The sequence below is a fragment of the Rhinoderma darwinii genome, chromosome 1, assembly GCF_050947455.1.
Source record: "Rhinoderma darwinii isolate aRhiDar2 chromosome 1, aRhiDar2.hap1, whole genome shotgun sequence".
NCBI lineage: Eukaryota > Metazoa > Chordata > Amphibia > Anura > Rhinodermatidae > Rhinoderma > Rhinoderma darwinii.
In genome coordinates, this window is record NC_134687.1 from 533,996,416 (window position 1) to 534,012,320 (window position 15,905).

The 15,905-nt window shown below is 40.6% G+C and overlaps 1 protein-coding gene across 1 annotated transcript in view; it reads right to left on the reverse strand.

Moving 5' to 3' along the window:
* Positions 1–241: 241 nt before the first annotated feature.
* ARSK (arylsulfatase family member K) overlaps positions 242–15,905 on the reverse strand; it is a 141,114-nt gene continuing 125,450 nt past the window's right edge. The window contains exon 8 of the mRNA XM_075854847.1: positions 242–665. Within this exon, the coding sequence (XP_075710962.1) occupies positions 334–665 (332 nt within the window). The 3' untranslated portion in view covers positions 242–333. The remainder of the gene's footprint in view (positions 666–15,905) is intronic.

Below are 15,905 nucleotides of genomic sequence, written 5' to 3' on the forward strand. Positions count from 1 at the left end.
CTGCAGACACATTAAATGCAGCGGTCACTTTTGACCACTGCATTTAAGGGGTTAATGGTGGGGATCGGAGCAGATTAGAGTAGGGTGTCAGCTGTAACATACAGCTGACACCCGGGGATTATGGCAGGGACTCAGCTTCTGAGCCTGTGTCATCCATTTTTCGTATAGATAAGGTAAATTGCGGGAAGCACTGGCTTTCCATACGACAAACCCCGGGAAGGGGTTAAGAAAAGGTACTATATTGTAGTAGTAGTATTATTATTGTTATTACTATTATTATTACTGCAACACATTCATTTTTATTTAATGCTTTTTTAATTATTATTTCATTATTTAATGCTTTGTATGAAATATTTGATGTGATGTGTGACTTGTACTGATGGAAATACCAGTCTTCTTATTCTTTAGCCACCTGTCAATTGCCAGTTCATAGGCCTTGGGTTTCTTGCTCCAATCTAAATGCCATCTCAGTTTAGAAATTACATCTGTGTAATTACTTCTTAGACTTTCCTTCCAGCTGGCAAAGGCCTGCCTATTGTATCTGTGCACCATAGCAGAGACTTCCTTATAGTCTAGAATGGAGTGAAGCTTCTCCTCCATAGAGCGGACAATCTCTGGAAACTGTGCCGCAGTATTGTTCAGCTCCTCTGGGTCCTTTGATAAATCTGCAAATATATAAAGTTTATTAAAAATGGACTTCTATGACTATAAAATAAAAGCAAATTTGATCAAATGATTATAGAGCTGTAATTATAAATTCTCCACTTATCTGTTGCTTTTCAATATATTGATTTAGTCAAAGCAACGAAACCCTGTCACAACAGTAACAAACGGAAACCTTTAGCAACGTTTCCTTCACCATGGAGATCAATTGTGAGGGAAAAGAAGCTGAGGTTTCAGTTTGCCTTTCCGTTGAGGGGTTACCCGAAACCTCAGACAGAAGGGCAGCGGTGATGTGAACAGGCCCTTACTAATGTTTTTTTTTTGTGTTGGTGTTTTTTTAAAGGTTTGGTCGTTGGACTACTTCGAATTCGAGGACTACTTTGATGACGGCTTTTTTTATTATCAATAAAATGGTTAATGAGGGTTGTGTGGTGTTTTGTTATTTCAATAAACCTGTTTTTTCTATGTCTTTGTTTTTTTTTTAAACTTTATTACTACCGCCTTAGAAACGGCCGCTGACCGATTGACAGCGTCCATTACTAAGGCGGGGCTTAGTGTTAGCTGGAGCAGAGGCTAAAACTAACCCCCATTATTACTCCGGTACCCACCGACACCAGGGGTGCTGGGAAGAACCGGGTACGATCCAGTACCCGATCATCTGTAGTGAGGGTCTGGCACTAGGGTGGCCGCAATATGGTATTATTAGGCTGGGAAAGGCCAAACACAGTAATCCTTCCCACCCTGGTAATGCTAGCCTGCTGATGCTTTGTTTTATCTGGCTGGTTATAAAAAATGGGGGGGGGGGACGCCACATCATTTAAAAAAAAAAAAAAATTATAATAATTGGAAAGAATGATGTGGGATTCCCTCATTTTTATAACCAGCCAGATACAACATAGCAGCAGCAACCCAGAATTACCAGGGGGTGGGAAGGACCATTGTTTTCCCAGCCTTATAATACCAGCCTGTGTCCGACCCAGTGCCCAACCATTACTACAGATGGTCGGGTACTGGATCGTACCCGGCTCTTCCTGTTACCCCTGGTGGCGGTGGGTACTGCGGTAATGGGGGTTAGTATTGTGGGAAACTAGATGTGGACCGCACATCCACAATATATACGTTGATCTGAGCCGCTAGGCATAAGTTATAAACATGAACATGAGGTTCTTTGTTAACATTTTTATCAAACTGTATAAGCCCACCAGCCACTTCACGGCGACCTTTTCAAAGTGGGTCCCTGTTCTATCGGTTGCAGCACTGCATATTGGCCACTGTCACTGCAGCACCGCTCCTGCAGAGGGAGCAACACAGAGGCCCAAAAGCATGCATGCTATCAGGCTGTGCCAACCCTCCTTGGCTCTGGGCCACGTCCCCCCACAAGTGCAGCACTACAGCAACAAACACCATTCCACAGTACCACAACATGCTGATATTATATAGTCTATCCTCCTCAATTTTTTTGTTTTACTTTGCACCAGCACTCCACACATTTGACCCAGCTGATTTTAATTTAGGAATGACCTCATAAGTGTTCCTGCTCTTGCTTGTGCTCTCAGTTGGCCACTGGGGGCGCACGCTAAGATGAGCTTATTCCATCTGTTCACATGTTGTGGTGCTGTGGGGTGGTGTCTGTTGCTGTAGTGCTGCACTTGTGGGGGACGTGGCCCAGAGCCAGGGAGGCTTGACACAGCCTGATAGCATGGGTGCTTTTAGGACCTTGGTTGCTCCCTCTGCAGGAGAGGTGCTGCGGTGGCAGTGGCCACCCTGCGGTTCTGCAACCGATAGAGTAGGGACCCACTTTAAAAGGGGCCGCCGTGAAGTGGCAAGTGGCTTATACAGTTTGATCAAAATGTTAAGAAAGAACCTCATGTTCATGTTTATAAATTATGCCTAGCGGCTCAAATCAACATATATATTGTGGATGTGCGGTCCATGTCTAGGTTCTCACAATGCTGAATAATGGGGGTTAGTGTTAGCCTCTTCATGTCTAACATTAAGCCTTGCCTTAGTAATGGATGTTGTCAATCAGTCAGCAGCTATTACTAAGGTGGTAGTAATAAAGTTTAGAAAAATACTAAGACATAGAAAAAATATTTTATTGAAATAAAAATCCCACACACAACCCTCGTTATCTAATTAATTGAGAATAAAAAAAACGCTGTTATCGAAGTAGTCCTCGAATCCGAAGTAGTCCAACAACCGAACTTGTAAAAAAAACACAAACACAAAAATAATTAGTAACACATAAAAAAGCAAAACAATTATTATTCTAACGCCTCATGAACACGACCGTGTACGCCGGCTGACTCCCGTCAGTGATCCGAGGAAATATTAAAAATGTCCTATCTTTCCTCGGATCGGAGACTCGGATAATTTTTCACGGGGCCGATTCACCAGCTAAAGTGAATGGGTCCGTGAAGACTATCGGGTGCCACTCAGATGCCGTCAAAAATGGACAAAGTGGCACAACAGTCATGTGCATGAGGCGTTACCTTTCCTGGGTCCAGCGCTGGAGCCGCAATGTCAGTGAGCTGGGCCCTATATCTAATCCTATCATGTGTGATACTGTCTGCTGGGCCACTGTATCTAATCCTATAATGTGTGATACTGTCTACTGAGCCACTGTATCTAATCCTATCATGTGTGATACTGTCTGCTGAGCCACTGTATCTAATCCCATCATGTGTGATACTGTATGCTGGGCCTTATATCTAATCCTATCATGTGTGTGATACTGTCTGCTGAGCCACTGTATCTAATCCTATCATGTGTCATACTGTCTGCTGGGCCTTATATCTAATCCTATCATGTGTGATACTGTCTGCTGAGCTACAGTATCTAATCCTATCATGTGTCATACTGTCTGATGAGCCAATGTATCTAATCCTATCATGTGTGATACTGTCTGCTCATCATACTATAGATATGCTGTCTCCTAGATACACATATACATACAAGCATACACTTTTTTTTGGGGAGGTATATGTATTGGGGCTATGTCCCCTGGCGCTTCAAGACCTTAGTGACACACCTGGCTGCTAGTGCTGCATCGTTGGGTCACTTAGGAGGCCCAGCGATGCAGCTGCGGGCCGTCAGCCATGAGACGATTGGGGGGGGTGCAAGAAGAACCTTTGCACCGGGGCCCATGAGCCTTTAGCTACGCCCCTGAATCCACCTGTTACTGCGTTGATGATATTGACCACATTTATGATGTTTGATGAATGTGGATGTGAAATGCTCTATTTAGTCTACACCAACACAACAGAACAGAAAAGATGCCTAACCAAAAGGACCATTTAAACATGCCTTTTATATATCAAATATTCTTGGTACGGAACCTGCAGATGTTCCTGTCATTTTTTATGCACCTCATCACATATCTATTCACAGCCATATATCTAAAAGTTTCTATGGAAACACGTTTTACCTAACATTTAATGGTAAAAACAGACATAAGTTTCATTAAGATTAAATAAGTTCATTGAAATGTACGACATCATCTGAAACATCAGCTCCTGTAATGTAGTACATTACATGGAACATACATAATCATATTTTGGTTCATTACAGAATGTATCCATTAACAATCAGGTGCTCTTAATAAGATGGAAAAACGTAATCAAAACTGTCTACAATTCTTCTACTGATTGCAACATTATTGATACTGATCCTTGTTATTCTCAGCAATTGCATCACTACTATTAGGGTATGTGCACACGATATCGACAATTACGGCTGAAATTACGGAGCTGTTTTCAGGAGAAAACAGCTCCTGCATTTCAAACGTAATTGCTCGTACTCGCGTTTTGCAAGGCGTCAATTGAAGTAAATGAAAACGGCTCAAATTACGTCCCAAGAAGTGTCCTGCACTTCTTTGACGACGCTGTTATTTTACGCGCTGTCTTTTGACAGCGACGCGTAAAATTACAGGTCGTCGGCACAGTATGTCGGCAAACACATTGAAATGAATGGGCAGTTGTGTTCCGACGTATTTGGGCCGTGTTTTCAGGCATAATTCGAGGCGTAAAACGGCTCGTTTACGCCTGAAAATAGGTTGTGTGAACCCAGCCTTACAGTGGCACTAACCAGAATAGTAAGATGACACCCCTAAGTGGCCGCATTCGAGTCACCTGCATCTGTGTGTAGTAAAATGCATCTTTATAAGGTAACGTATACAGCTCAGCTTTTTGCATTAAGTATATTATATACTTTTTTTTTTTCTAATTTATGGAGGTTTGCAGTGTGTTTGTGGCCAAGAAACTGTAATTTATATTTTCATAGGCACGCAGAGCTTCACACAGCTCCAAATGCCCTGCTAAAATGCTGGCGGTTTGCAACCACTACTTAGTGGATCTTGTTGTGGATTTATTCAGCTCCCATTGAACTCAATAATATATAGCGTTTCAGTGAGCTCCACCTGTAGGAGCCGCAAGCAGCATTTACAAACATACATTTTGAATGCAATTTTCTTGTTCATATCCCATAAGTAGCACTTTCAGACCCAACCAATTATTTCATAGGTTGGGTGATGAGCCTATTATAATGATGGGGTAAACATGTTGAGACAATAACAGCTTGGGACTATGTTTAGGGTCTGTAGTAGGGCTATCTTCCTTCTGAAGGTGGTAATTCCACCAGGGCTCATACAAGAGTAGGAAGACGACCAGTTAAATGGGTTTTCCTATACTTTAATTTTAAAGGGGTTTTCCCATGAAGGACATTTATGACACATCCACAGGATATGTCATAAATGTCAGATAGATACGGGTCCCTCCTCTGGGACCCGCACCTATCTCTGGAACAGGGCCCCCTAAACCCCGTTCAGCCGCTCTGTGTTGCCAACTCTCACAATTTTCAATGTTACTTTACTGCTGATTGGCATCAAACTCCGTCCAGATGCCTGGCGGTATCTTAATGTCATGTGATATCAATGGATGAGTGAGACTACTGTTTACTATATCATTGGCTGTGAGAGCACTAATAAATTTTTATTGAATGTAATAGAAGTTATATTTTCTATTTCCACTGATTACGCTAAATTTACTTTAAAAGTCAATACAAAAATTACCTTTAGTATAATATGACTCAAACCTGAAGTGAACAAGCATCAGCCAAGTAAAGAATGGAACATCCAATTTTTAAAAGGTAAAAGCTAATAGAAATCAATGTGATTTATTTGTTTTTTTGTTTTTTTTACTCTAACCTATTTTCTGCCCACAACACAATTACATATAAAACTATTGCGCTTGCATGTGTTTTCTTTTATAAATTGGAAATTAACACAGAGAACATGCAGTGCACACTTTTTAATTATATAAAATGGACAGTGGCAATTTAATCTTTAACATGACGGAAAATAGACATGCATAATGATACTGTACTGCATTTGACTTATAATATGTTGAATGGGCTTCTGTGACATTAAAAGCATAATTTAGCTAAATAGAAAACACAGCCATTGCTGAAAGGAAAAGCCTCAACAACAAAATGTTAAGTGCAATTGCTTATAGATAATTACTACTAAAACAGTAAACTGACATTGCTTTCTCTCATTGGTAACATGCTCAATTAACTTTCATCACATCCTTTAGAAAATGTTTTTTTTTCTGCTGTACTTTGAATCCTATTCAGCTACAATAACAAAGTCATCAAATTTACACCATTTTTGCACTGCCAGCTGCAGTACAACAGAGTATATAACGTAGGTATGGCAGGCATGTGCACACTTTTGGACTTTATACCTATCAAGTAAGATACTTTTGATCTATAGGAGGCATTCCCAAAGCTCAAGTGGGTGTATATGCTTTCTTATGTAGAACCACTTAGAAATATGACATCCAAGGATAAAACTAACAGGATAGCAGACATAGCAGCTTTTATGGTACCCATGAGTTAAAGGAACCCATATCTTTCCATCAATACCAATAGTGGGGTGCGGTTAGTAATTATTGCGGGTGAACAAAGCGGATGAGTCACGTCATGTGAAGTCACAACCTTGGCTCAGCCTGAGACCAGGCAGGGGGTGCGGGTGGGGGTGGATTGAGTGTCAGACTCACCTATCACAGCCCTGCTTGTAGCTTTCCCGCACTTAATTAGCGTGGGAAAGCTTCAAGCAGGGCTGGGATTGGTGAGTCTTACAGTCACTCCTAGTATATAGTGAATGCAGCAGCGGCAGCCAGTCTGACTCTGAGTCTCACTCTGACCAGTTACCATCACCACGAAGCAGACAGACTACAGACAGACCTTGCCAGCAGGAGAGACTGCGACAGTGGCAGTGCCCGCTGTAATTGAATTGACCCCCTACTATTACTGCTTGGCAAGTTTACTTTACATAATGCGGCCGAGTGCCTGACTGACTTGTACTAGTTGGAAAGTTTATATAACACTGTCAAAAAGTATTGAGTTTAAGTCTCTGTAGTATAGTGGTTAGCACATTTGCCTTACAGGTTTTGTTTTTTTGTATTATTAATATCTCAATTGTATTACATTAATAATTTTTTTAATTTCAACTTGAGTTGTGCCCGTACTCATCTTTATTATCCCACTCATGTGATCACTTATAACAAGGTGTTATTATCACGTACTCTTGATTTCGTAATGTGTCCATAAAAATTTTGGTCTGTCCGTGATTTTTAGCTCAGTTGTCCAGAAATTACTGAAGTGGAGGTTGGCAACCCTGGTCTTCTTAAAAGCATCACTAGAATGACGTGCATGGACCTACATCAAGAAACAGCAGGGGGCGCCATTCAGAGATGGTAAGTTCAATAAGGATGCATAAATATTTTTTAAATACTTCCAATGGTCAAAAGTATTAGCTATTAGTATTATAAGGAGTTTTTTTAGGTGCACTTTCCTTCGTGGCACAACCCCTTTAACCCCTTAACGCTCAGTGACGTACTATTACGTCATGGAAAGCGCCCTGTTCGCGCTCCATGACGGAATAGTACGTTTCGGGAGTAACGGCCGTTTCGGCCGTCCTCCCGACACTTACAGGAGCTGTGACGGCTGCTGTCTCGTACAGCGGCTGTCACAGCTCCTACAGCGGGGACCGATCGCTGTGTCCCCGCTGATTAACCCCTGAAAAGCCGTGTTCAATAGCGATCACGGCTTTTTAGGGGTTAAACTGCCATCGCCGGCCTGCTACACGATAGCGGCCGGCGATGGTGACTATGGCAACCGGACACCAAACAATGGCGTCCGGCTATGCCATCGACAGAAGCCTAGTGGGTCCTGACAACGTCAGGACCCACTATGCTTGCTGTCAGTGAGTAGCTGACAGTTCTAATACACTGCACTACGCATGTAGTGCAGTGTATTAGAATAGCGATCAGGGCCTCCTGCCCTCAAGTCCCCTAGTGGGACAAAGTAAAAAAGTTAAAAAAAAGGTAAAAAAAGATGTGTAAAAATAAGAAAATAAAAGATTTAAAAGTAATAAAAGTAAAAATCCCCCTTTTTCCCTTATCAGTCCTTTATTATTAATAAAAATATATAAACAAACAAATAAACTATACATAATTGGTATTGCCGCTTCCGTAACGGCCTGAACTACAAAATTATTTTATTATTTATCCCGCGCGGTGAACGCCGTAAACGAAAATAATAATAAACCGTCCCAGAATCACAATTCTTTGGTCACTTCACCTCGCAAAAAATGGAATAAAAAGAGATCACAAAGTCGCATGTACCTAAAAATGGTATTGATGGAAACTACAGTTCGTTACGCAAAAAATAAGTCCTCGCACGGCTTTATTGATGGAAAAATAAAAACGTTATGACTCTTAGAATAAGGTAACACAAAAAGTAAATGATTTTTTACAAAACGTATTTTATTGTGCAAACGCCATAAGACATTAAAAAAAACTATAAACATCTGGTATCGCCGTAATCGTATCGCCCCGCAGAATAAAGTGAATATGTCATTTATAGCGCACGGTGAACGCTGTAAAAAAAATAGAATAAAAAAACAATACTAGAATTGCGGTTTTTTAGTCACCGCGCCACTTAAAAATAGAATAAAAACTGATCAAAAAGTCGCATGCGCCCCAAGAAAACTACAATGGATTCCTCAAGGGGTCTAGTTTCCAAAATGGGGTCACTTTTGGGGGTTTTCCACTGTTTTGGTACCACAAGACCTCTTCAAACCGGACATGGTGCCTAATAAAAAAGAGGCCTCAAAATCCACTAGGTGCTCCTTTGCTTCGGAGGCCGGTGCTTCAGTCCATTACCGCACTAGGGCCACATGTGGGATATTTCTCAAAACTGCAGAATCTGGGTAATAAGTACTAAGTTTCGTTTCTCTGGTAAAACCTTTTGTGTTATAAAAAAAAGTGGTATAAAAAAAAAATTCTGACAAAAAAAACAAGTCGATTTCACCTCTACTTTGCTCTAAATTCCTGTGAAACACCTAAAGGGTTCATAAACTTTCTAAATGCTGTTGTGAATACTTTGAGGGGTCTAGTTTCTAAAATGGGGTGTTTGATAGGGGTTTCTAATATATGGGCCCCTCAAAGCAACTTCAGAACTGAACTGGAACCTAAAAAAATTAATAAATGAGGCAATACTTCGCTTCTTACATTATACTGATAATGAGCCGTGCCCACCCCGAGATGACCCCAGTTTTGACCGTTTGTATAAATGGAGACCCCTATTAGATCATTCCAGTGCCCGGTTTTCCCAAGCATACACCCCCGAGAAGTGTATTTCTATTGATGAGTCCTTGGTACATTTTAAAGGGAGGGTTGAATTCCGCCAGTACCTGCCGTGTAAGAGGGCAAGGTATGGCGTAAAGATGTATAAGCTGTGCGAGAGTGCATCAGGGTATACCTACAAATTTAGGATATATAAAAGGGAAGGACACCAGTGCTCAGCCCCCAGAATGCCCCCCCCCCCTTACTGGGAGTTAATGCAAAAATTGTGTGGGATTTGGTGCACCCACTGCTGGACCAGGGTTACCACCTCTACCTGGATAATTTTTATACCAGCGTCCCACTCTTCAACTGCCTCACTCCCAGAAGACCTGCAGCATGCGGCACTGCTAGAAGAAATCTGAGAGGCCTCCCTAAGACTCTGCAGGGCAAACGCTCAGAAGGGGTGAGAGCAGAGCACAATCTAGCAGCAACATATTGTGTGTCAAGTACAAGGACAGGAGAGATGCCACACCAGTACCCATGTACCTGTACGAGGTACTAGTACAGAGACCCCCAAACCAGACTGCATCCTGGGCTACAATAGGTACATGGGAGGGGTGGACTTGTCAGATCACGTCCTGAAGCCCTACAGCGCCATGCGGTGTGGTATAAGAAGCTGGCCGGGCACATCATACAGATGGCATTGTACAACGCGTACATGCTACATCGATGTACAGGCCAGAGGGGAACTTTCCTGGAATTTCAATAGGTGGTTATCAAGAAACTAATTTTTATGGACCAAGAAGGGGGGGCACCCAGTACTTCTGGAGGCGAGGCCACACGCATCGTACCAGGGGAACACTTTCCAGGAGAAGTTCCCCAAACTGGCAAGAAAGGAAAAAGTCAAAAGAGGTACAATGTCTGCTATAAGATGGGGATAAGGAAGGACACAATATATCAATGTGACACGTGTCCCGAAAAACTAAGGCTTCGTATGAAAGAGTGCTTCAAAATGTATCATACATCCCATGATTTTTAATCTACCCCAGTTTTACTTACCCTGATGCACTCCGCACAGCTTATCCCCCCTCGTCTTTCCCCTCTGAGCCCTGCTGCGTGCCCAGGCAGCTGATAACAGCCACATTGAGGGTATTGCCATACCCGTGAGTACCCACATTACAGTTCATGGGCTGTATGTCTCCAGTCAAAATGCTCAGTACACCTCTAGATGAATGCCTCAAGGGTGTAGTTTTTAAAACGGGGTCACTTCTTGGGGGTTTCAACTGTACTGGTACCTCAGGGGCTTCTGCATACATGACTTTGCACCAAAAAATCCCCAGTAGGCCAAATGGTGGTCCTTTCCTTCTGAGCCCTCCCATGGGCCCAAACGGCAGTTTATCACCACAAATGGGGTACTGCCGCACTCAGGACAAATTGGGCAACAGAATGGGGTATTTTATTTCTTGTGAAAATTAGAAATTTTCAGCCAAAACTACATATTATTGGAAAAAATTATTTTGTTTTAATTCCCAGCCCAATTCAAATAAGTTCTGTGAAAAAACTGTGGGGTCAAAATGGTCACAACACACATAAATGAATTCCTTGAGGGGTGTAGTTTCCAAAATGGGGTCACTTCTGGTGGGTTTCCATTGCATTGATACCTCTGGGGCTCTGCAAATGCGACATGGCACCCGAAAGCAAATCCAGCAAAATCTGGACTTCAAAGAACAAATAGCGCTCCTTTCTTTCTGAGTCCTCCCATGGGCCCAGTTTATCACCACAAATGGGGTATTGCTGCACTCAGGACAAATTGGGCAACAAAATGGAGTATTTTATTTCTTGTGAAAAAAAGACATTTTGACCTAAAACTACATATTATTGGAAAAAGATTTTTTTTTTTAAATTCCCAGCCCAATTCAGATAAGTTCTGTGAAGAAACTATGGGGTCTAAATAGTCACATTGCCCATAAATGAATTGTTTAAAGGGTGTAGTATCCAAAATGGGGTCACTTCTGGTGGGTTTCCATTGCTTTGATACCTCTGGGACTCTGCAAATGCGACATGGCACCCGAAAACCAATGCAGCAAAATCTGGACTCCAACAAACACATAGCGCTCCTTTCCTTCTGAGCCCTCCCATGGGCCCAAACGGCAGTTTATCACCACAAATGGGGTATTACCGCACTCAGGACAAATTGGGCAACAAAATGGGGTATTTTGTTCCCTGTGAAAATAGGAAATTTTGATCATAAATTACATCTTATTTGAAAATGTCATTTTTTTAATTTCACATCGCAATTAAAATAGGTGCTGTGAAAAAACTGTGTGGTCAAAATGATAACAACAGCCATAAATTAATTCCTTGAGGGGTGTAGTTTCCAAAATGGGGTCACTATTGGGGGATACCTTCTGTTTTGGCACCTCAACACCTCCTCAAACCTGGCATGCTGCCTAAAATATATTCTAATAAAAAAGGGGCCTCAAAATGCACTAGGTGCTTCTTTGCTTCTAGTGTTTTGCTTCTTGTGTTTTATTCCAGGAGCGCAGTAGAGCCACATGTGGGACATTTCTAAACTGCAGAATCTGGACAATACATATTTAGTAGTGTTTCTCTGGTAAAACCTTCCGTGTTACACAAAAAAAATTGAATAAAATTGAAATTCAGCAAGAAAAATGAAATTTGCAAATTTCACCTCCACTTTGCTTTAATTCCTGTGAAAAGCCTGAAGGGTTAAAAAACTTTCTAAATGCTGTTTTGAATACTTTGAGGGGTCTAGTTTTTAAAATCGGGTGTTTTATGGGGGTTTCTAATACATAGGCCCCTCAAAGCCACTTCAGAACTGAAGAGGTACCTTAAAAAAAAGGCTTTTGACATTTTCTTAAAAAAAAGAGAAATTACTGTTTATGTTCTAAGCCTTGTAACGTCCAAGAAAAATAAAAGAATGTTCAAAAAATGATGCCAATCTAAAGTAGACATATGGGAAATGGTAACTAGTGACTATTTTGGGTGGTATAACCGTCTGTTTTACAAGCACATGCATTTAAATTCTGAAAAATTCTATTTTTTATAAATTTTCCCTAAATTTTGCAAATTTTCACCAATAAGCAATGAATATATCGTCCAAATTTTACCACTAACATAAAGCCCAATGTGTCACAAGAAAACAATCTCAGAATCGCTTGGATAGGTTTAAGCATTCCGACGTTATTACCACATAAAGTGAAATATGTCAGATTTGAAAAATGGGCTCTGAGCCTTAAGGCCAAAACAAGGCTGCGTCCTTAAGGGGTTAAGCTAGCCATACACATTAGATAAAATTCATCCGAACTCGATGATTTCAGTGTGATTGGCCAAGTATCTACTGTGTATGAGGTTCTCCCGTCTCTTCCATGACGCCATATGTTGGGGGAAGAAGATATGTTGGATTTCAAAATGCCCAATCCTTTGTTTATATGGTAGATAAGCCACTGCCAGAAGAAAAAACATGCATGCTAGGAACAGCTGTCGTAATGAAAACATAATCATAAGGTTCTTTAAGAAATACTGTGCAGATCCAAAATATATGGTGCATAATGTAAATGCTTTTTGTGAAGAGAAACCAGAACAAAATAAAGATCTACTGGCGCTGGGCTCTGTAAAATAAACTAATCATAACTATATATATATATATATATATATATATATATATATATATATATATATATATATAAACATAATAGGTTAATTTTTTTGTAATTACCTTCATAAATCCATATTATGTGCTACAATAACATACGCATCATAAACATACAATTACACTTCAGTAATAACAATTATACTCGAAGATTACTTGTATTGAAGCAGTAATTAAATGCCATTGGGGAATTCTAAGAATGTTCACTGCACTAACAAGCAACAAACCTTTTTACAACAACTGTTTGCAATTAACAGTAAGCCTGGAAAATGTATACCATATAATATGGTTAAATTAATAATTAATTAACATGTATCTCACATAATTGCAGAAATTGTAAATGCTCAAAGACTAAAAAAAATCCACTCCATTGTACATCCTCTCCCCTTTTTTTGTTCTGCCAAAAAAACAAATATTTAAAGGGGTTGTTCTCCGCTGGGGACCCCCCTTCCCCTATTAGCCTGAACGGTAATGGACCATTACATTGTCTGCCTTTCATATGAATTTGAATACTATTTAGAATGTATTAAAACCCGTTAGTGACCGCCAATACGCCTTTATTCTGATGCATATGCCTTCTTACGGCACTGCATCAGGATAAAGTAAACAGAGCAGGGAGCGTCAAATCTCCCTGCTCTCAGCTGCTAGAGGCAGCTGAGGGCTGGGGGCGTCCCTGCTCTGCCGGGTGAGATCGATATTAGTATCGATCTCACCCGTTTAACCCTTCAGATGCGGTGCGCAATAGCGTGCACCGCATCTGAGTGGTTTTGGAGAGAGGGAGGGAGCTCCCTCTCTCTCACACCGACATCCGGCGATACGATCGCCGAGTGTCGGTGTCTCTAAACTACAAGTCTTCCCGCAAAAAAAAAGCCCTCATACAACCGCATCGGCGAAAAAATAAAAACGTTACGGCTCTTCAAATATGGAGACACAAAAACAAATAATTTTGAAAAAAAAGCGTTTTTACTGTGTACAAGTAGTAAAACATACAAAAACTATACAAATTTGGTATCGTTGCAATCGTAACAACCCGCTGAATAAAGTTATTGTGTTATTTATATCACACGGTAAACGCCGTTGATTTAAGATGCGAAAAAGAGTGGCAAAATTTCAGGTTTTTTTCTATTCCCCCCCAAAAAAAAGTTAATAAAAGTTAATCAATAAATAATATGTCCCCCAAAATGGTGCTATTAAAAAGTACAACTTGTAAAAAACAAGACCTTATACAGCTATGTCGACGCAAAAATAAAAAGGTTATAGCTCTTGGAATGTGACGATGGAAAAACGTAAAAAATGGCTTGGTCATTAAGGTTTAAAATAGGCTGGTCATTAAGGGGTTAAATCCCTAATCCACCGAACTTTAAAAAGGTTGTTGTTTAAAAAACATGTCTTTAATAAAAAAAATAAAAAAGCATTATAGGGGTTATCCAGGATTTAGAAATTGAAGGCCTACCCTTAGGCTATGAAATCAATACTATATCAGTGGGGGAGGGGGTCCGACTCTTGGCACCCCTGTAGATTAGCTGTTTGAATTGAATTTACTGCAGCATCTTCATTGTTTACATTGAGTTTGAGGGCTTATTCAGACGAACGTATAAGACGTCCGTGCAACGCGCGTGATTTTCACGCACCTCGCACGGACCTATGTTAGTCAATGGGGCCGTTCAGACTGTCCGTGATTTTCACGCAGCGTATGTCCGCTGCATAAAACTCATGACATGTCCTATATTTGCCCGTTTTTCGCGCATCATGCACCCATTGAAGTCACTTCCGTGTGCCGCGCGCCGTGCGCGCTACAGTAGTCAAAACTATGAATGAAAACAGAAAAGCACCACGTGCTTTTGTTTACAAACATAAAAACAGAGTGTCATAATGATGGCTGCTGCGTGAAAATCACGCAGCCACGCATCATATGCTGCTGATACACGGAGCTGTTATGGACCTTTTGCAAAACGCACACGCTCGTGTGAATCCGGCCTCAGGCTGGTTCACACTCCATCATTTTTGTAAAAGCTCTGCATGTTATTGCATCGTTGTCTCATTGAAGTGAATGGGACAATGCTCTAATACCAAGCATTTAAGCTATTAAAATTAGGGCTTGTGCAAGTACGAACCAGCCTGAAACCCGATGTAAACAATGTAGAGGCTTCAGCATTTACATGTGCACCACTGCCACTTCAAGCAGCAGATTAGCAGGGATGTCGAGAGTTGGACCAGCACCAATCTAATATTAATGGCCTATCCTAAGCATAGCCCATCAATTTTTAAGTCCTAAATAACCCGTTTAACTAAAAAGTATTTTAGATTTCTCTTCTTCTATAAAGTTGTCATTTCTATTCAGTACATTTTTAGTTATATTTATTTTATAAAAAGTAGGTGGCAACCAATGTGGCTACCATTAGAACTCCAGAGTTTATTTTTACCCAGAGTTACTACACTCCTGAATAGCATATATAGGTATATAAATATATATACCTAGGTATGCAGACTGGCCTAGCTGCTGTACTGACATGAAACCAATAGAAATGCTGTGGCAGGACTTATCTCTTTCACTTCCATAGATGTGTATGAAATATTCGTTGATGCATATTATATGAAAAAACTTACTACATAAAAAAATCACTAAAACAGCAATTACAACAACTTCCCAAAATAGTTAAGAAACCCTTGAAACTATATAATGTACAGTATATATTCTTAAATGAAATGCAAAGCCACATTCAAAACAGGTTACTGCTCATTTATCTAACAATCTATATTGCTGCAACTTGGATACACATATTTAAAGCAACAACAAATCACATCAAACCTAAAAGAACAGAGTCTACTGAACACGGTGATACACATATAGGTATGTTTGACTAGATCCTTATGGTATCACAAAAATGGTAGCAATACATGAAAAGGTGTACCTCTATCTATTATTTTGTTTTTGCTCTAAA